Source organism: Tasmannia lanceolata, unplaced genomic scaffold (assembly GCF_043159265.1).
Source record: "Tasmannia lanceolata isolate RefF3 unplaced genomic scaffold, GAP_Taslan_0.1 ptg000025l, whole genome shotgun sequence".
Taxonomy (NCBI): domain Eukaryota; kingdom Viridiplantae; phylum Streptophyta; class Magnoliopsida; order Canellales; family Winteraceae; genus Tasmannia; species Tasmannia lanceolata.
In genome coordinates, this window is record NW_027518702.1 from 5,440,213 (window position 1) to 5,461,229 (window position 21,017).

The window sequence follows — 21,017 nt, forward strand, 5'->3', positions numbered from 1 at the left end:
ATGCATAGACTCTTACATGGATATGCGACCATGGTTATTGTGATATTGTATGATTGACACTTCTCATGAGGCTTAGATTTGACTTCTGGACCATGCTAGTGGGGAATGCACAATACATTGGTAAATCTGGACCTCGCTAGTGCGGAATGCATATTACATTGGTAACTCTGGATCTTGCCAATGGGGAACGCATAATACGTTGGATCTGGACCCAGTTGGTGGGGAATGCATAATCCACTGATCTTGTCGATAAGTATTTCTGAACTTTGGACTAAGTCTATGACGTTGAAGTGATTGATATCTGACTTAAGATATATGACTTTTGATTGCTAAACCATTTCTGTTATGGTTTCAGCTTTGGATTCTACATCAGCATTTGAAGAATGCATGACTCTGATTTTGTTCTGCTACTACTTCTGTTTCTGATACTATTGTCGCCAATTCTATTTGTATTTTGGTTCTACCTTTGTTACTATAATGATTTCAGTTTCAGATCTTGTTTAGTTTATAACTTACGCATGCCTCTTAGTGATTCTTATCAAACCCAAACTTCTGAATGTTTATTACCGTAGGCACTCTATTTTGCTACACTTTAACTTAGTCACAGCAAGGATAAATTGGAATAAAAAGGTGTTTAAGAATTTCTTCATCTTAGAGAGTATTGGTGGCATGATTGGATTTTGCTGTATTGCAGTTACGAATAATCCGGCCAAAATAGGAATCAGACCCAAAAAATTATCATTTCATGCCCCAAGGAATATGGGTCATGCTTGTGCTTAGATTATTACTACCAGTATTCACACATTAAACTCTTTACAGTTCAGTACAGTTCAGTCCCTATTCTGAGAAACTTCTGTTGCTAAAGTGGCTGTGGAACAGTTTATTGATGGCATGAAATTTGATAGGTGTTTTGCCTTTGAAAAAACGTGATTTGTAGAATTATGTTTTGGGTATCATCTTGCCAGTGGATTCTCTCACCCTGAACAATTACTGTTCGTGCTATGTTCTTTGGCATTATCTTCCATGAATTTTACGTAATAGCCACTCCTTGGGTTACTTTACATTCTACACATTTAATTGACTAGTGAAAATCAGTTGGATATATGCTCTTTCACCCGTGCTGTTGAGTCCATCTTGAGCTTCAGTTTGGTAGTTTTTGGCTAACTGAGATTCTTTCTCAACTACAGAGCTTCTGCGACTATTTCACCGACACGAGATACAAGGCCGAGGGGCCTGTGTAGAGCTCCACCAAAAACACAAATAAGACACCAAAACAAGATGACTTTTATTTATCAAAACAACTTACAAGTGAGCCTGTGTAGAGCTCCACCAAAAACACAAATAAGACACCAAAATAAGATGACTATTATATATCAAAACAACTTACAAGTGACATGATGTTCTCTTCTATTTTTCCTTAGAATCTCTTCCCTTCGCCCTGGAACCTTTACACTTGAAGCTTACCTTTGAATCTTTAAGCTTACAATCTCTACAAAATCACTTCATATTTATAGACCTGAGACACTACTAAAATAGCTAAATACATTAATCATGTTGCTGTAATCCCCATGAATTCTTTGGGAATCCTAAGCAGCTTCATTGGAACTCCTCATTGACTCTAATAATCTAGTCTAGACATTAAGGACTCTTAAAAACATACGATGTCCTATCACGTTTTCAACGCATAATAACTATCCTAGAAGACCACAAAGACTTTTCACAAAACCATAAACATTGATTTTGTTTACAACTTCAAACAAAATATACAGACCCACAATTCAATTACAGATTACCATGTAGAGTAGAGAAAAGTCCTATACATTGTGTTAACCCGAACCATCCAGACCAACAGAAAGTCCAAATCACAATCATCTTACAATTCATCCATGAAAACAAAATACAAGAACACAAATGACCATATGTTCAGCTTCTAATTTCTAATCACACTACCATCGAGCATTGAATCCAAAACACCCAAAAAACCCAGTGTGATATATGTCTTTGGTTTTCCTGCATCATTAAGTTGGCAAAAAGATAACACCATATTGTTGAGCATTTACCGTTTGGAAATTCGAACTTCCATTACATCTTTGGCCATTAGCTCGAAGATGCACTCATCTCCTTCTTCAAGCTTGTTACTTAGTGCGAAACGTCGCCAACCACCCGCGAAAAAAGTTACATCACGGAGACTGTTGCGAGACATTGTCACTGGAAATGACCTTCTTTCTGGATCTTTAATGGTGATTTTTCTTACATTACCAAGGCTGTTCGCCACGACAAACTTCCTTGGAATATTCTGCAGCTCAAAAAACCCAAGGGATACACAATATCTCACAGGAGAGCATGCATTTAACAACTCAAAAGCCAAGCATTTAACATGTAATGGAGTCCAAACGGGCAACTTAGGTCTCGCTAGGTAAGTCAATTCAAAACTCATGTGAGTTGACTCGAGTTGCTATTGAAATGAGTTGCCTCGCCAACAACTCCACAGCACTGAAAACGTGAAATTACTCGGTAAAAAGTTAGAGCTGCAGCAGGACCTAAGGGAGGAAGTTAAATATCCATAATACTACAACTTACAAATTGCAGTGATATGGATATTTATAGAAATGTGCACTCGAGTTTTCATGAGTCATCCTCAAGGTTTTAAATTTCGTCCGAAATCAACCGAAACCGAAATAGGTGAAACGTCCCAAATTTCGGTCAGAAATTTTGTCAATTTCAGCGAAATTTTTAAAAATATATATTATTTTTTTATTCCTTTCCCAAATTTCAGCAGAAATTACCAAAATATTGGCCAAAATTTTCGGCCCAAAAAGGGGGATTTTGTCTGTCTTTACCAAATTTCGCACGAAATTTTGGGATTTCGGCTAGGTCCGAAATTACCCCCGAAACCGAAATTTAAAACCTTGGTCATCCTTCACAATTCCAAGTTAACTCGACTCGTCTACTTCTGGGTTGAGCTGGGTTTTAGAGTTTTTGAACCAACATTGAGCTTTTGCTTAAAAGATGTTGCATTGGACCCGTACCAGATCAAATTTCATGATGATAGCCCAAACCAAATTCTAGAAAAATTGACCCGAGATTCACCCAACTTTAAATCAAATGTTCATATAGTTCATATCAAAGAGAAGAGAATATTTTAGAGACACCAACCAGGTAGTCGTAGCTTAGATTAGATGGCTTTATGGTAGTCACGAAGTGGGGAGCTTTGGGCTTGTAAGAGCTGCTTCCTTCAATTCCTACCTTTTTTTCTCCCGAATGTGGAGGAACTACAGATGAAATTCACATTAAAGACACACACACACACACACACTCAAAATTCAGTTGACAAAGAATAAGATAGAAACCCAAGTTAATTTACATCCAAGGGGAATATTGAAGTATAAAATGATTAAATAACAAATTCTGACAGCTTAAGTTTATGGAGTAATTGGTTGTTTTCACATGGTTTCAGAGCTACTGCATCATTATAGGTCCTGGTTCAAAACCCAACAACTCTTAGATAGAGCAACTGCGTCACAGTAGGTCCTGGTTCAACACCCAACAATGCCTGGATATTAAAAATCAAACTGTACGGCCAACCCAAAAGTGGGGCCACGTCTGCCACGTGTATGGTCAACACAGAAAAAGAGAAACCACAAACGAGGATTATTGAAGTATAAAATGATTTAAGAAAACTATTGCGACATATAGAGATACTCTTGGATTTGGAAGTGATTTGGATCTTTCCAAACCAATTCCCATGCCATCTATAGAAACTGTATATTCTGTAACATTGCTCTATGTCGATAGGATTTAGATAGGATTTAGAATGTTGTAATGGCTCTATGTTGTAACGGCTAGATATGTAGTGAATTGTCTATATAAGCCATGTAATAAATAAAAGAATCGAATAAAGATATTTTCCTTTTGTCATGGTATCAAAGCATCTTTCATGAGAGGCTTACATCCGTGGGAATTTTCTTTTGGGTCATTGATCTCTGCTCGTTTGATGCCCAAATTTCAGTTAATTGCTTAAAGTTCTTTTACAGCCTGTTGTTGGCTGCTTCATTCCCCGCGGGTTCGATAACTTTGCCCTGATTTCTGCTATCTCAATTGTGGCTATATCTCTGAATTTTTTCATGGCTTGTTTGTCAGCTGATTCATTCCCTGCGGGTTTAACATCTTCGCCGTCATTTCTTCTGCTTCTATTGTGGATCATTTTATGTTGCCATTCTCCTCAGTCCATCCCCTTTTGGTTAGTCATTGTCAGCAGTATTCGAATCATCTAATTCTCCAAAGTTATCCTCATGGCTAATGAGAGTGTTGTTTCCACATCCACAGTTCGATTGAACTCTGGAGTTGATTCATCTGAAATAGAAAGTATTGCCAATCATCACTTGAATAACCAGGGAAGGCCATTGGTCTCTCAAGTGCTCATAGGTGAAAACTATGCCACTTGGTCTCAGGCAATTCAAATGGCTCTCAGTGCCAAAAATAAGCTTAGATTTGTAGATGGTTCTCTTCCCAAGCCCCAATCATCTTCCGCTTCTCTCCCACAATGGGATCGTTGCAATCACTTAGTCCTATCATGGATCCACAATTCTATTTCTCCAGAGCTTGCCAACAGTGTCATCCATGCGGAGATGGCCCATGATGTTTGTCTTGATCTCAGTCAACGTTTCTCCCAACACAATGGGCTCCAAATATACCAGCTTAAATTATCTATTGCAAATCATCTACAAGAGACTACTTCAGCTGCTGCATATTTCACCAAACTGAAAGGCTTTTGGGACAATTTGTCGTCATGCACCCCCTTTCCTAAATGTTCATGCAGAGCTATCAAATTCATCAATGAGTTCCAACAAAGAGAAATGGTGATGCAGTTTTTAATGGGATTGAATGAGTCTTACAATGCTGTTCGAAGCTAGAGTCTCCTTATGACTCTAATGCATGCAATCAACATGGCATATTCTCTCATACTTTGAGAATAAAAACTAAATGAAATTCATATCACGCCCCACACTGGTCACTGCTGAGGTGTCTTCTCTCCTTGCTTCCAACAAGCATAATAGCAAAAATTGCTCTCCAAGTATTACAAATAATCACTGTACAAGTGTTACAAATAATCGCTCTACATTTGATTCTCGTCGATATAAAGGTCGTCCTAAATGCGATCATTGCGGTAAAGAGGTACATACCATCTCCAACTGTTACAAACTTCATTGGTACCCACCCAAAGAGACCGCTATTGCTACCACGTTTCAATATGGTGCACAGTCCTCCCATCGGGCATCTCCAAACACTGTTCAATCTCTCACTCATGCAACTGCCAACTCTCCAATCACACAAGAAAAAAAAACGTGAAATCTTATCTTTGCTCACTAAAGGTAGCTCAGAACCTATAGATCATTTGGCAGGTAATCCTTTATGTTGCTCAACTCAACTTTTATCATCCAATTGATGGATCATTGACAAAGGAGCCACCAACCACATGGCCTCCTCTTCGTCATACTTAACTCGTATTCTTCCAACATCAGCTCTTCCACTCATGGTTTAAAATTTCGACCGAAATCCGAAATTTCGGATACCGGTGGGGACCGAAACCGGAATTTTCCGAAATCCGAAATTTCGGTTTAATGACATTATTTATTAAAAAAAAAAAGTGATACAAAATTTCGTCCGAAATTTCAGAATTTGGGTCGGGAATTTGGAACCAAATTACCAAATTTCGGTTTTTGGTGGGGTCCGAAACGGTTACCGAAATAGAAATTTCAAACCTTGCTTCCACTAACCATTTTGCATGAATGCTAGGGGAATGAACTGCTGATTTTCCTATGGAACAACACATTAAATTATCCTCCTCTAACAGCACACTCCTTCAAGATCCGGGTGTATACACTATGGCAACCCAAGAGGAGGGGGGGGTGGGTGAGGGGAGATTGGGTCTATCACATTCAAAATTTCTTTTAAAACCTTAAACCAAATTTACCCCAATTAAAGTTAAGAAAATCAATTTAACAAATTAGGGTGTGTTCGGCAACCATTCTAAAGTGGTGTTTCCTATCTTTTAGGCACTAGAGAATGAAATACGCAATAAAAAAGAGAAAATATCTTTCGGAAAATTCGGCCCACCAAGCCCGTTTCTATCCATTCCTATTTTTTAGCCGTAAATTGATGAGAATTTAGGAAGCAACTCCAAGTCGCTTCACTTGATTCTCATTTACCCGTTTCCGCCCGATTCTAGAGGAAAAAATGAGAATGGTTGCCAAACACGCCCTTAAACTACGAAGAAAAATCAAAAGTGCAAACACAAAGTAGAGAGATAGAGTTAGAGAGTGCACCAAAGATTTAAGTGGTTCGGTCCTCAATCCAAAGAGGCCTACTCCACTCCACCAAACAATCATGTTTATGGCTTGCACTATTTGACCTTCTTAACTTTGGCGAAGATCGTGCCATTTGCATCCAGTCGCTTTAACCTTGGTGGAGATCCTTCACCATGGAGAGAGGGCTCCGCTTCTCCGGACACCGGCCCAATTACAATGTTGATGTTGAAAGAAAGAAAACAAAAACCCTTGAAAGGGTTACACAATTGTTGAAGATGTAAAATATAGCTCCTATGTCCAATCCTTTGCTTTTTGATCAATTGAGGCACAATCACACAAAATCACTCTTAAGGATGTTCTATTTTGGAGTGTTAGAGATATGTTTCCGAGGCTTGGGAGACCTTTAAATAGGCTTAGAAACCAAAACTAGCCGTTTGGAGTGCATTTTGGTAAATTCTGCAAAGTCCCCAAGAACTAGCCGTTATAGCCTCAACGGTTAGTTTTTTACACTGGTCCGGTCGACCGGACCTATCCCAGTCGACCGGTCTAGTGTAAACTGGACCTTTTCAATTCCAATAACGTTTGATTCGCTGGCGATTGGGGTGGGGCGGTCGACCGGCCTGCCAATTAGCACATTTAATTCTATTTAAAGCCTATCTTTTGGGTGTTTGGTCCACTACTTGTCCTTTGAATTTTATCATGTTTTGGGACCCTATTAGATGCTTAATCATGCCTCGAAAAACCTAAAAGCTAAAGATTGGATTTACATTGTAATTTCAACTTGAAATGCACTTGATCTTCATTTTACCTTCAACACTTCAAGTCCATTTTGCTCCTTGGATCCTCTAAGGGATTTGTACTTGATTCATTCTCCAATTTGGCTCCTCCACCTTGATCCAAGAATCATTTATTCCTTGCACAATGAATTGCTAAATCTACAACTTACATGAGCAAACTCATTAGCAACACAAAATCACTTGTGTTTTGAATCATCAAAACAAGATGGGAAATGGCCAAGGTAGAGCCATTGGGGTTACACCGGGTCACTAACGTCATCTTGTGGGCCACCTGATTTACCTCATGATCACAGGACCTGACATTGTTTATTCTGTCCACATACTTGATCAGTTCATGAACAATCCATGAAAACCACACCCTGATGCTGCAATGTGTCTCTTACGCCACCTCAAAGGGACTCCAGGACAGGGCATTCTTCTTTCCTCTTCAAGTATCTTGCAACTCAAGCTGTATTGTGATTCAGATTAGGCTAGTTGTCCCATGGATTGTTGATCCATCACAGGTTACTGTACAATGCTTGGAAGCAGTCATATATCTTGGAAATCTAAGCAACAGAGCATTGTCTCTATCTATTCTGCTGAAGCAGAATACCATGCAATGGCGCTTATATGTTGCGAGCTTACATGGCTGAAATATTTGCTCAATGATCTTGGCATCACACATCATCAACCCATGATCATGTTTTGTGACAACAAGGCCGCTTTACACATCACTGCCAATTGAGTATTCCACGAGCGCACAAAAACCTTTGGACTTTATTGTTACCTCATTCGTGAAAAGATTCAATCTGGACTTATAACTACTGCCAACGTTCATACTTCTCAGCAATTAGCAGACATTTTCACGAAACCATTAGGCTAAGAGCGTTCTCGATATTCACGCTCCAGCTTGAGGGGGGGGGGGGGGGGGGGGGGGGTGCTATCCTCTCGGATTTGGAAGTGATTCGGATCTTTCCAAATCTATTCCCATGCTATCCATACAGTCTTATATTCTGTAACATTGCCATTCTTGTATTCTTATCACTCCAATCAAGGCATTTAGATAGGATTTAGAATGTTGTAACGGCTCTATGTTGTAACCTCTAGATATGTACTGTAATTGTCTATATAAGCCATGTTAGTGATAACAAAAGAATCGAATAAAGGTATTTTCCTTTTGTTAAAAACACTTTACAATGGGATGCCCTGCAGAAAATGAAGAAGAGGTGAGAAAGACCGAATAACTTCGTCATTCTCACATTTTTGGGCATGCGAGCCCTCATTTTGTTTCAAAGGGGATAACATCCTTCCATTCCTCATGATCTCAGTAGCATTGCTCTTCTTGACTCCACTAGAACTTGTTATAACAGATTGTAATTTTCATTTCTCATTAATACACTGGTCGGGGTCTGCCTAACCCCAGCTTACCCATCAAAAAAAAAAATGATTCTTTGCCACATTTCAATACATAGGATCCGTGCTTTTTTCGGGAACGGGATCCCTTTTTGCTAGCAACCCTCAATGATTAAATAATACCAACTCTAACAGCTTAAGCTTTTGGAGTAATTGGTTGTTTCACATGGAATAATAATAAGAGAAATCTTAACATAAAAAGCACAGAAAATCCTAACCACCCATTTGATTCTACAGCAATCTGGATCCTTCATTTTATAGGCCACATTCTGGAGATGACATAACCAGTAAATCTCACATAAAAAATGAGCTTAATTATCTAATTAATGACCTCAACAGAGTGATTTTTCAATTAAAGGCTTCATATTAAAATCAAAGGGATGGTGCCACTAAAAGCTTCTTATATCCTATTAAGAGCCTCTCCAGAGTACTAAAATTAGCAGTTACAAAAAAAAAATCACAAGAAGTTACCCTTTGAAGCTTTCACATGTTCCTCATTCTTCCTTTCTCTTTGTTTTCCTGTCTTTTTCTCATAACTTTTCTCACAAGCAGTTTTATCAAATACAGTGACATTAAAAACCATATTCCCTTCATATTGAAAAACTAATATATCTCCAGAACAAAGACTATGTTCTGCTACAAAATCTTCCCAACCCTTTTCAAAAAAGACTCCATTGATGCATCCTTTAACTTTCACACTCCATGATTTTCCAAGAGGGCTTTTAAGGATTGCTATGTCACTCTTCTCTCCCACCAGATATTTGTGAAATGCAATGGGTATAGACTGCAAAACATAAAACAAAATCTTAAACTATGCTTAAATTTAGATTAGACAATACCATGTAATCTTATGCAGTAAAAAAATACCTTCTGAGCAGGAAAAGAAGAGTAAACTTACAATTTTCTGAAAAGAATCGGGCAAGATGGGCTTTAGAAACTGTGGTTTATGTGAAGATTTTCCCTTCATTTCTCTATCTAAGGAGAGTTTTTTTAATCATTCATCTGGGTTCTTTTCTACATTTGATTTTCCTCTTCCTTTTTTTATCTGTTCTTCCCAATTTCCAACCGATTGGATTTCCAGTAATGATTATTATAGAACACTTAGGCCCCCCAATATTTTCTCATTCGCCACCATTAACGGTGACATGTGAGTATGTGACCACGTGGAGTGAAGAAGCATGTAAAGATGTATTTTCATCGGTTCTATATCCCTTTCTCTTTTTAAGCCATTGATTCTTTCTCTCCTCTGTCTTATGCAATGCTAGTTCAGTTTCATGCAGTTTACAGCATTAACACCTAAGTTTTTGTTTCTTTTGATGAGTATCTTTGTGTTAAAAGCGAAATCTAATGTGGAAGGTAGGAATAGGATGTGTCCTTTCTCCTGAGAAATAAGATATCAAAAATTAAACACAACCCACAAGACGTGTGGGGGTAAATTTGGAAGCCACTAAGAGGCAGATAGGTGGCACTACAAGGCTTAAAGACTAGATAGGGTAAAGTAGTAATTTCACACCACTTCTGAAAAATCTGAAAATTACAGCCTAGAGTTCAAGTTAATCAAACAAAAACTTGGAATCCTAAATCCAGAAAAACAGATCAATCAGACAGAAGTCTCACATCTCACAGAGACAAGATACCTTTTGGAGAGAAAAGACTGCAAGCAACTACGCGATGCGTGTAGTTTTGGACTTTAGTTCAACACACGAGCAAATCTTGAAAAAGTTGAGGAACAAATACCTTTGTGCCCTTCCTGACACTATCAGAGCCCAGTTTCAATCATTCTCTTTGTAGTCCCATTTTGAATATGTTATTATTTATTATTGTCTTTTTCGGCTAACATTTAATGCATATCGATTCCCTTCAGGTCCTGGCCCTCCAATGGAAAACTTACCATTAAAAACGGCTGCGTTATTAGTTACATCGGTAATGTTCTTTGAAGTACCGTCATTGCCAACCAACGGAAACCCTAGAATTAAGAACGACGAAGTTATTAAGTATACCGGCATTGTCTCTTCCACTTGATCCGAGTTGATTAAGATAGATAGTCGGTCGGTAGATCAGAAACGACAGCGTTATTAAATATACCACCAGCTTTTTTTCCCACTCCAGCCGTTATATCCACTGATCGAACCATCACTGATTAATTGATCGCCATAATCAGATACGGCAACGTTATTAAATATATCGCCAGCGTTTTTTCCACTCAAACCATTATACCCACTAATCGAACCATCGTTGATTAAGGAGGTCGATCACCCCAATCAGAAACGACAATTTTATTAAATATACCGCCAACTTTTTTACCACTCGAATCGGTATATCCACTAATCAAACCATCGTTGATTAAGGTGATCGATCGTCATAATCAGAAACGACAATGTTATTAAATATACCGCAAACATTTTTACCACTCCAACTGTTATATCCACTAGTCGAACCATCGTTGATTAAGGTGGTCGATCGCCCAAATAAAAAACGGCAACATTATTAAATATACTGCCAACGTTTTTCCCACTCAAACCTATATATCCACTAATCGATCCATTGTTTATTAAGGTAGTCGAACCAGGATTTTCTCTTGTCAAGGTCTTGTCAAGGGAAAAAAAGGCTGCTTTCCAGGGAAAACAGCACAAGTGAAAAGAAGTGAACAGAGGCTCAAGGAAACTCTTTCCGAATCAGCAAAAAAATTACCTCATCATAGATTAATTGACACTATGCCCTTCTTAGGGTGTTGTATTTCCCCTTTCTATGTTTCTCGAGGCGGGGAAGCTAGTCCACTTGGTTCCTTCACTATATCGATAACGTTTTGAGGTCTGCCTCGGGGCCTCATTCTTTTCCGGGTAAAAAATACGTGAGGAGTATTGAATTATAAAATGATTACACCGACTCTAATAGCTTAAGCTTTTAAAGTAATTGGTTGTTTCACATGGAATAATAATAGGAGAAACCTTAATATAAAAAGCACATGATAATGAAACCAAGAAAACATGATCAAAGTGCAAGAAGCAAAACCCACAAGCACAAATCGCAAATCAAGAGAGAAACTCTTCTCTTGGAAATTTTTATTCAAAAGTATTTCACCACACTTACACTCACGTTTTGCACTCCACAGGCGCGCGCGAGCACACACATATATAAAGCTAATAAAAGGAATCTAAACCTATTAAGAATCCTTCACTTTCCTATTCTAATACCAACTCTAATTAACCATATTAGAAACTCCACTTTCCAAAACCAAACTAAAAACTAATTAAAATAAAACTCCTAGCTACTAAACTAAAACTCCTAAACAAAATTAAAACTTCCAAATTACGATCTAGTTTAATTAGGAAAGATCCATGTGTGGCCCGTGCCGGCCCGACCCCTCGAAATTCTGAAATTGGAGGAGCGATCTGACCCAAATGGAAGTCTATGTATCCCTTGATAGTAATGATATTGTTATTCTTAACAAACTTCAACTTCTGCTGCAGAGAAGACGGGACCGCCCATTCCTCATGAAGCTATGATCGGCCTAACAACATGTTGAAATAGATTCTGACATCCAAGATTCTGAACTCAAGGCTGAATAATTTTCCTCCAATCAGGACTTCTGAGTTGGAGGTCCCGGTGACATTTCTACAAGTATTATCCTATGCCAAGATCCCTTGGATGGAAAGGTTGTCTTATTCATTTATTCATCTGAGGTGGCTTTTCTAGGATGCAACAGCCAGCCACAAAATGGCTTTATGCGATGGTCCCTAGCTGCAAAATGCCTTTATGCAGATCCCCCCCATCCCAGAAAGGCATTTCGTGGCTGGCTGTTTTGCATGTGAGAGCAGCCACACAGGCTCAGTTTTCAGCAGATTTTGTCTTATTCATTAAAGACATCTGAGGTGGCTGCACTCACATGCAACATCCAGCCATGAAATGCCTTTCTGCGATGGTCCCTTACACTAATTGTAAAAAGTAGAAGACTAGAATACCCTTAAACAATAAGTACAAAGAACTCCTGTCAAATAATGTCGGATTGAAAACCTGAATTTGCTATAAAGTCAAATAAAGACAGAAATTATAATGAAATGACTCATCTCGGGTGTTCCCAAATCGATACAAAATTAACCATGATCCCATTGATTGGATGAAAAGTTAGGCCAGAACAATATTCCTACAAATGTAATGGCCTCAATGTGCTAAACTCATCCTTCTCTGCAGCCTATCCTCTGAGGATGATTAGGAATGTCAGATGGCTTGGATGGACAATCTAATTGGATTATGTGTAATTTATGTATAAACCACCAAGTTAATCAGATTGCATTTTTATGCACCAAAAAAAATCTGAAATCCATTTAGACTACAAATACAAACTAGTCTGAAATGAACAGTGCCAAATACTGATTACCTTGTAGAGTAGAGAAGAGTCATAACCATTGTGTTAACCCTAACAACCCAGGCCAACAGAACTTACAGATCATAAACATCTTACAATTCATCCATGAAATCAACACACTAGTACACAAGTGACCGTATGTTCAGATTCTAATTTCTAATCACGCTTAAAACACCTATAAAACCCCACTCTGTGGAATGTCTTGAACTTACAGAGAAACTGCATCATCAAGTAAGCAAAGAAGACACTGAATTGTTGAGCATTGCCCGTCTGCAAATTCGAACGTTCATTACATCTTCGGTCACTAGGTCGAAGATGCACTCATCTCCTTCTTCAAGCTTGTTACTAATTGCGAAACGTTGCCAGCCTGTTGAAATAGAAGTTGAATAATGGGGTGGTTTCTTGTGAAACAGTGTCATTGGAAATGACCTTCCCTCTGGATCTTCAAGGGTGATTTCTGTTCTTTTTCCAAGATTGTTCGCCACAACGAACTTCCTTGGAATACCCTGCAACTCAAAAACTTCAGAGTAACACAACATCTCACAATAGTGCATGCATTTAACAACTCAAAAGTGAAACATTTAACATGAAATGGAATCCTAAGGTGCAACTCAGGTAGAGTTGAGTCAGTCTCGAAACTTGTTTGAGTTGACTGGACTCGCTAGTGAAATGAGTTGTCTTGCCAGAACCCCAGCATTGAAAACGTGGCAAATTTGAATTCCACTAAAACTTGAAACACATGTTAAATGTCGAGAAAGATATCTATAGAAACTTACACTCTTCTTTTTAATGACTCAACCTTCAGACATTCGAGTTAACTCTACTCGGTCTTTTAGGTTGAGCTGAGTTATCGAGTTTTTGGGAAAAAAAAAGGGTTGTATTGGACCAATAACATATCAAATTTCATGATGAAAGCTCAACCCAAATTTTTTAAAAATCGACCTGAGATTAACCCTGGTCCAGATTTAGATGGAAGTATACGAAAGAGAAAAGTTAGACAGACTAACCATGTAATCGTGGTTTACATTAGATCGCCTCATGGTAACCACAAAGTGAGGAGCTTCAGGCTTGTAAGAGCTGCTTCCTTCAAATCCAACCATCTGTCCTCCTGAATGTAGAGCTAGAGATGAAACCCACATTAAAACATGCAAAATTCAGGCAACAAAGAACAAGATAAGGCTTATAAGAGCTGCTTCCTTCAAATCCTACCTTTTTTTCTCCTGAATGTGCAACTAGAGATGAAACCCACATTAAAACACACAAAATTCAGGTGATAAATAGCAAGATAAAAACCTAAGTTAGCTTTCATTGAAGGGTATAATACTATGAGAAACTTTCATTGAAGGGTATCTTAGTTGTTGTTAACACACTCCTGGCTCCTTATGGAAGGCAGGATGGACTTATCTGAGATCTGTGGAATTTAGTCAGTTTAGTCAAGCAATTTATCTTCTATACTTCCCACAAATTAGGCAGTGGTGCAGGCAAGAGGAGCAATTTGGTGAGTAGATTTTCAAACAATTGCAGGGATAGTGGTTTGATGAAGGTATCGGCAACTTGTTTCGCAGAGGAAACAAATTTAGCCACAAGATATCCAAGAGCTACTTTTTCACGGACAAAGTGATAGCCTATCTCTTTGGGCTTTGTCCAAGCATGGAACAAAGGATCAATAGTCATGTGTAAACCCGAGATGCTATCACAAAAGAGTGTATGTGGTTTTTAGAGATGAGGACTGAGACTGACATCATGCAATATGAAGTATAGCCATGCGAGCTCAGCATCTGTGGAGGCAAATGCTCGATATTCTGCTTCTGCACTTGATCGAGGCATCGATCTACTGTCAGCTGCTTCTTCCTACTCCACGAGATACAGTTATCCCCAAGATAAGTACAGAATCTAGTGCTAGAACTACGTGATTGACTGTCGACTCAGCCCAATCTTCATTAGAGAAAGCATATAACACAATTGGTGTAATTGAAAGAAGTCGCATATCATGAGTAGGTGTGCCTTGGACATAGTGAAGAATCCATTTTACCTGTTGAAAGTGACTGGCAAATGCAAACATAATTTATGCTGTAAGATATATCCAGTCGAGTGAACGTGAGATCCTGAAGTCCTACAATAATTCGAGGGAATTGTGGGTCATCAAAGACATCAGAATCTATAGGAGATCTACACAACTTGGTCATTATTGGAGTAGAGATGGGTCAGTTAGTTCTTCATGAGGGCTCTTTCAAGTAAATCATGAGCATATTCCACTTGTTTCAGGAAAAGTCCTCCAGGAAAGTTCAACACAAAGAAACTGCTGCACTTCAACACCAAGAAAGTTCCCTTTCACAGTTAGTTCCCACAAGAGAAGGGACCTTTTCAAAAGAATAAAATAATGCAGATAAGAATACAGATATACATGAAAATAAATTGATGTTGATCGACTCTATCTTAATTGTTTTTTTAATGGCAGTATCTTAGCTGTTAACACACTCCTGGCTCTTGTTGGGGTTCCACGCAAAAGCAAATAGTCCCACATGGGATAAGTGAAATAGATGGTGATGGGTTGCAAGGGAATGGGCACCCTCCCCTTAATGCCTAGCTTTTAGAGGTGAGTTCTCCCTGGTTAAATTCCGTACAAATGGTATCAGAGCACAGGGCGTGGCAACTCCGGTTTGCCTCCGAGGGCAGAATTGTCCCTCAAGGTAGATCTTAGAAACCTCGGTGTAGTATCTCGTGGTACACACGTTGCCGCCGCGTGGAGGGGGAGATTGTTGGGGTTCCACCCAAAAGCAAATAATCCCACAACGGATAAGTGAAATGGATGGGAATGGGTTATAAAGAAATGGGCACCCTCCCTCTAACTGCTAACTTAACCGGGTAGAACTCACCCCTAAAAGCTAGCCGTTAGAGGGAGGGTGTCCATTTCCTTATAACCGATCCCCATCCATTTCACTTATCTGATGTGCAACTATTTGCTTTTGCATGGAACCCCGACAATCTCTCCCTCCATGCGGAAGCAACGTGGACAATCTCGCCCCTCCATGCGGGGGCAACATGGGAACCACGAGATACTACACCGGGGTTTATGATATCTTCCCCGAGGGACATTTCCGCCCTCGGAGGCAACCTGGAGTTGCCACGCCCTGTGCTATGATACAATTTGCTGGGAACTTAACCGGGTAGAACTCACCCCTAAAAGCTAGCCGTTAGAGGGAGGGTGCCCATTTCCATATAACCCATCCCCATCCATTTCACTTCTCCGATGTGGGACTATTTGCTTTTGGGTGTAACCCCTATAGGTCCTTATGGAACGCATGATGGGCTTATCCAAGATCTGTGGCACTATCTTGGTTGTTAAATGATGCGGAACGAATGATGGGCTCATCGAAGATCTGTGGCACTATCTTGGTTGTTAAATGATGCAGAAGCATCTTTTAGGTTTATTATAGTTATGTTTTTAGGTTTTAGTTAGGTTTATTATAGTTATGTTTTTAGGTTTTAATTAAGTTAATTTAGATGGACGGCGAGATTAGTTGTTTAGGCCTTAAGTTAGCTTTTAGGTTTCTAATTCTTATTAAGAAGATACAATCAAATCAATGTAAAGAACTGGTCCCTTTTATTCTTTGTTTTGTCTTTTGCTATTAGAAAACAGGGAATCTCGTTTTTTGGATTGCATCATTAACACACTCCTGTCATGCATCTTATCTTCTATAACTTTAGGGATTTGCTAGGGACCATTGCAGAAGGCATTTCACGGAACTGCTGTTGCATGAGAGTGCAGCCACCTCATATAAATTAAATGAATAATATAAAATCTGTTGAAAAATGAGCCTGTGTGACTGCTCTCTTTTGCAACAGCCCTTCCACGAAATGCCTACTGCGATGGTCCCTAGCAAATCTCATAACTTTAACATAAAAAGCACAGAAAATCCTGACCACCCATATGATTGACCAGCAATATGGACCCTTCATTTTATAGGCCATATTCTCAAGATGACATAGCCAGTAAATCCCACTTCAAAGAAGTGCAAAATCATCAAATTAATGTCTTCACAGAGTGATTTTTCAAAACGACTTCACTTTGAAATCATGTGGATGGTTCCAAGAAAAAGGTTCTTATCCTATTAAGAGCCTCTCTAACATATAATTAGTAGTTACAGAAGAAAAAAATCACAAGAAGATAAAAACAGAAGTTACCCAGCTCTAAAGCTTCCACATGTTTCTCATCCTTCCTTTCTCTTTGTTTCTGCATCTTTTTATCATCCTTCAAAACAAGAGGAGGATACCTTCTGTCACATGCAGTTTTATCAAATACTGTAACATCAAAAACCATATTTCCTTCGTATCGAAACAATAAAATGTCTCCAGAAGAAAGACCATGATCAGCTACAAAATCTTCCCAACCCTCTTCAAAGAAGACTCCATTAATGCACCCTTTAACTTTTACAGGCCATGATTTTCCAAGAGCACTTTTGAGGACTGCTATGTCACTCTTTTCTCCCACCAGATATCTATGAAATGCAATCGGTATGGACTGCAAAACATACAATAAAATCTTATACGATGCTTAAACTTAGATTTGATTAGAGACCATGAAATCCTAGGCAGCGAAAAAATGGCTTATGAGAAAGATGAGAAGAGGAGGGAACTCACAATTTTCTGAAAATATTCTGGAAAGATGGGCTTTAGAAACTGAGGTTGGTGTGAAGATTTTTCCTTCATTTCTCTGCCTAAGGAGAGTTGTTGATCTTTCATCTTGCTTTTTTACTTTAAGCCCGTATCTTTATTTGATTTTTCTCTTCCCTTTCATTGCTTATGTTCTTTCCAATTTCCATCCGATTGGACTTCCAGTACTGATTGTTACAGAACATTAACTTCATGGGTTTTACAGAGTGCACCGCTCGAGACTAAAGACTGCAAAGATAAAAGTTCTTCCTAAAAGTTCATTTTCTTGGGTTGTCGCATTGATGCATGAGAGAGAGAGAGAGAGAGAGAGAGAGTTAATATTTTTAGGGCTGCAACTTGGGTCGGGTTTCGACCCGACTCGAAAATAGCTTGGGTTGGGTTCATGTTTCTTGGGTTTCGGGTCGAGCCGGATTTACGATCTAAAAGCCCGCATGAATCGCATGAATCTCAGGTCGAGCAGGGTTTGAAGGGGTCCGACCCGACCCAAGTTACTTAAGTTATAGTATGTATTTTTTTTTTCTAAAACTTTGTTACTTTGAAAGTGAAAACTTAAAAGTAAAACTCATGCACACACGCAATCACATGGACCCTCTCCATCTTCTGTTTGTTTCCCCCATTTAGCTCTAGGGTTTCAAGTTTCAACTAAATAGTTAATGAACTAAATAGTTTGTTGTTTATCTCATATGAGTATAATCATTTTCATTTGGTAATGCATCAATGTTTTCTCTTCGGACTAGTTATTAGTTAATGGAATAAAGAGTTTGCTATGCTTGAGTTTTTCTACTTCTATGAGTTGAGTTGCCTTGCCAAATAAGAGTTTTCTTTAAAAATTTGCGTCAAAGTAAAAAAATCCGACCTGACTCGAGATTTATCATGCTAAGGCTGGGTTTGGGAATCGTAGGTTTTCCGGAAAAAAAAACCGACTTGACCAGGTTGGGTTCTTCAAAACCCGACCTGCCCCACCTGAGTTGCAGCCCTAAATACTTCCAGTCTCTTTTTTAACAATTCTCCAGTTTTTTTTTCCTAGAAAGGACAACTGTGCTAGGTAAGGTCAAATAAGACTGAAATTATCATTTACTAATCTGACAGTAGTACCGCAGGCACCTACCACTAACACACAACACAGGAATATCCAATTGACAAAGACAACTAGAGAACTTTAAACGAAATCTGATGGGCCCCACAACAAATGAAATGAGCTTTTTAGAGGAGAGTGATAAATCGACTCCCAAATATGATAAATCCTCTCCTCTGGGTTAAAGAGAGAAAGAGGAGAGAGATAGACACACGGGGAGTCGATTTATCTTTTTGGGAGGGTTGATTTATCACTACCCTTTTTAGAAGTGTAATAACCTCTAACAGCTGTTTAAATAATAAAAGACAAGATGAGTTAATACAATTATCAAACCAGGGCAGCGCCAATATCAGGAGCCTAAACCACCTATAAAAACATGGGGTTTATGAGATTTTATATGGTGTGTAGGTTTAAAGTGAAGTATCTAGGGATTTCCTAGGGACCATTGCAGAAGGCATTTAGTAGATGGTCTGTGGCATGTCAGACCAGCCACATAGGCTCAATTTTTAGCAGATTTTGTCATTATTCATGAGGTGGCTGGTCTGACATGCGACAGACCTAGCAAATCCCATTTTTAACATTGCAGAAGGCATTTTACGGATGACCTATTGCATGTGAGAACACCCACTGCGGCTCAATTTTCATTAGATTTTGTCTTCATTCACGAGGTGGCTGCTCTCACATGCAACATGCCATCTGAAATGAGCCCACTTCAATGAATGATCAAACCGTAGGATGAGCTCAACCCTCTGATTTATAGAGTGGCTTTACATAGACGAAGAATGTTTGCTGCGAAAGATGGGGTAAAAAATGGGAGCTTTTATATGGTGTAAGCCCCTAAGGTCTAGTATTTTCAAAAAAGTAGTGTATGTCTTACACCATAGGATGATCCATACAGTCCATTTTTGGGCCACAACATAAATTGGTTGTGCCTTAAAAATCATATTTTTTTTATGGGTGATCCCAACCCTCAATAATCATTTTCATAGGATGATCCCAACCCTCCGATTTATAGAAGTAATATGCAGTTCCTCTATAGATTGGAGGGCTAAGATCATACTATCTAAATGGCTTTTGGGGCACAACATAAATGTTGTGGCAAATGGAATGTTGAATCATCCTATGGTGTAAGACATACATTACTTTTCTGAAAAATGCTTGGACTATACGGCCTTATACCACATAGAACCAGAAAAGTTTATCTTTGTCGGCTGGGCGTTTTTCCATTGTTTGCTCTGTTTATTGCCATTTTCGTACGTAGGCTTCCTTCTCACGTTGACTTACTTTGTTAAAATTTCCATTTATTTTCTACACAGCTTGATTGAACTACTTTTACCTTTGCTTCCTCTATTTGTCATTAAATTAAATTTTGTTGCCTAAGTATGTTTAGCCACTATCTTCACATGGACTCGTTGAGAGTACTCTAGACCATAGTTAGCAAAATGTGAGGGATAAAGGACGGAAGTATCCTTCGTCTAAAGTGTAAAAGATTAAATAACACCTTCTCCAACGGATTAAGCTTTTGGGTTAGATTAGAAAGATTTTATCATCATTTCTTTCTACAATTCCTCTGTATCTTTCTATGTTTATCGTTTGAGTGTTTGACGTAGGGCAATGGACAAAAGCATTTTGGTAAAAAATTTAAATCTGATATAGATCTGAAAATTGGAATCAAATCTGAAATCTAGAAGAAATGTGTAGGATTTCTAAGGAAAAATGGACTGATTTAGCATGGATTTAGGGACTGGATTCCTAATCAGATATGAAAATTTATTTCTCAACAAACTAAGAATGGAAAATGATATTTAATTATGAACAGAAATCAATAATTCATACTAGTAGAAGAAGATAATGTAGAGAAAGTGGATAGAATTTCCAATTGGGAAATAGAAAGTTACAACTCTTCAAGTGATGTTGCACTCGACAAGATTTACTCACCTTGAAAGTGCCGGATCTTGCACTCGACAAGACAAACTGACGATCCAAAGAGGAAATGCTCATCAATTCATAACAGTACAAATCACTAACGGATGAAACCTCATTCTCCTCTCTTGGAATACCACCAAGAACCCTTCAAACTCCATGCCTCCCAGAAATTACATTTTCAAAAGCTGACTAATCTATATCTCCTAGCCCCTATTTATAGAAAATCAACGCCCTTACATGAAAGCCTCACTACAAAGCCACTCAATTGCCGCAATTACACTTATGCCCATACACATATACTCAATACACACAATACATGCCAAATCTCTGCCTCTGAGCAACACCTAGATCAAATCTTGACCGTAGATCCGCATAAAGCCACGTCGTGGCTCCTTTGTCTTGAAACTTTGGCTAAATGACATTGTCCAGGCCCCATCTACATCAATTGTCTAGGCCCCATATACGTCCGTGCTCTATTT

General features: G+C 38.7%; 2 protein-coding genes across 3 annotated transcripts; both read right to left on the bottom strand.

Annotated features, from left to right (window-relative positions):
• Nucleotides 1-1,802: 1,802 nt before the first annotated feature.
• Nucleotides 1,803-9,652, bottom strand: LOC143858168 (B3 domain-containing protein REM10-like). The gene is made up of 4 exons (XM_077368807.1): nt 9,396-9,652; nt 8,969-9,281; nt 3,157-3,272; nt 1,803-2,296 (listed from the first exon to the last, which is right to left on the bottom strand). Exons 1-4 carry the CDS (start codon nt 9,462-9,464, stop codon nt 2,057-2,059), a joined length of 738 nt encoding a protein of 245 aa, XP_077224922.1. The 5' UTR covers nt 9,465-9,652; the 3' UTR covers nt 1,803-2,056.
• A 3,214-nt stretch (nt 9,653-12,866) lies between these two features.
• Nucleotides 12,867-17,797, bottom strand: LOC143858172 (B3 domain-containing protein REM10-like). Of its 2 annotated transcripts, none has more exons than XM_077368811.1 (4): nt 17,505-17,797; nt 17,049-17,385; nt 13,871-13,971; nt 12,867-13,369 (listed from the first exon to the last, which is right to left on the bottom strand). In XM_077368811.1, the coding sequence occupies exons 1-4, from the start codon at nt 17,604-17,606 to the stop codon at nt 13,091-13,093; spliced, it is 819 nt and encodes a 272-aa protein (XP_077224926.1). In that variant the 5' UTR covers nt 17,607-17,797; the 3' UTR covers nt 12,867-13,090. The 2 variants fall into 2 exon arrangements, with proteins under 2 accessions (XP_077224926.1, XP_077224925.1); XM_077368810.1 differs by having other exon boundaries at nt 13,871-13,983; nt 17,505-17,796.
• Between the last annotated feature and the right edge of the window lie 3,220 nt (nt 17,798-21,017).

What these genes read in the sequence shown, in the direction of transcription:
- LOC143858172 (XM_077368810.1), bottom strand. Translation starts at nt 17,606, where the DNA reads ATGAAAGATCAACAACTCTCCTTAGGCAGAGAAATGAAGGAAAAATCT. An exon ending in CAGAATATTTTCAGAAAATT is followed by an intron (nt 17,386 to 17,504) that starts GTGAGTTCCCTC and finishes TATGTTTTGCAG; the next exon opens with TCCATACCGATTGCATTTCA. An exon ending in ATGTAAACCACGATTACATG is followed by an intron (nt 13,370 to 13,870) that starts GTTAGTCTGTCT and finishes TTTGAGTTGCAG; the next exon opens with GGTATTCCAAGGAAGTTCGT.
- LOC143858168 (XM_077368807.1), bottom strand. Translation starts at nt 9,464, where the DNA reads ATGAAGGGAAAATCTTCACATAAACCACAGTTTCTAAAGCCCATCTTG. An exon ending in ACATGTGAAAGCTTCAAAGG is followed by an intron (nt 3,273 to 8,968) that starts GTAACTTCTTGT and finishes TTTCATCTGTAG; the next exon opens with TTCCTCCACATTCGGGAGAA. An exon ending in ATCTAAGCTACGACTACCTG is followed by an intron (nt 2,297 to 3,156) that starts GTTGGTGTCTCT and finishes TTTGAGCTGCAG; the next exon opens with AATATTCCAAGGAAGTTTGT.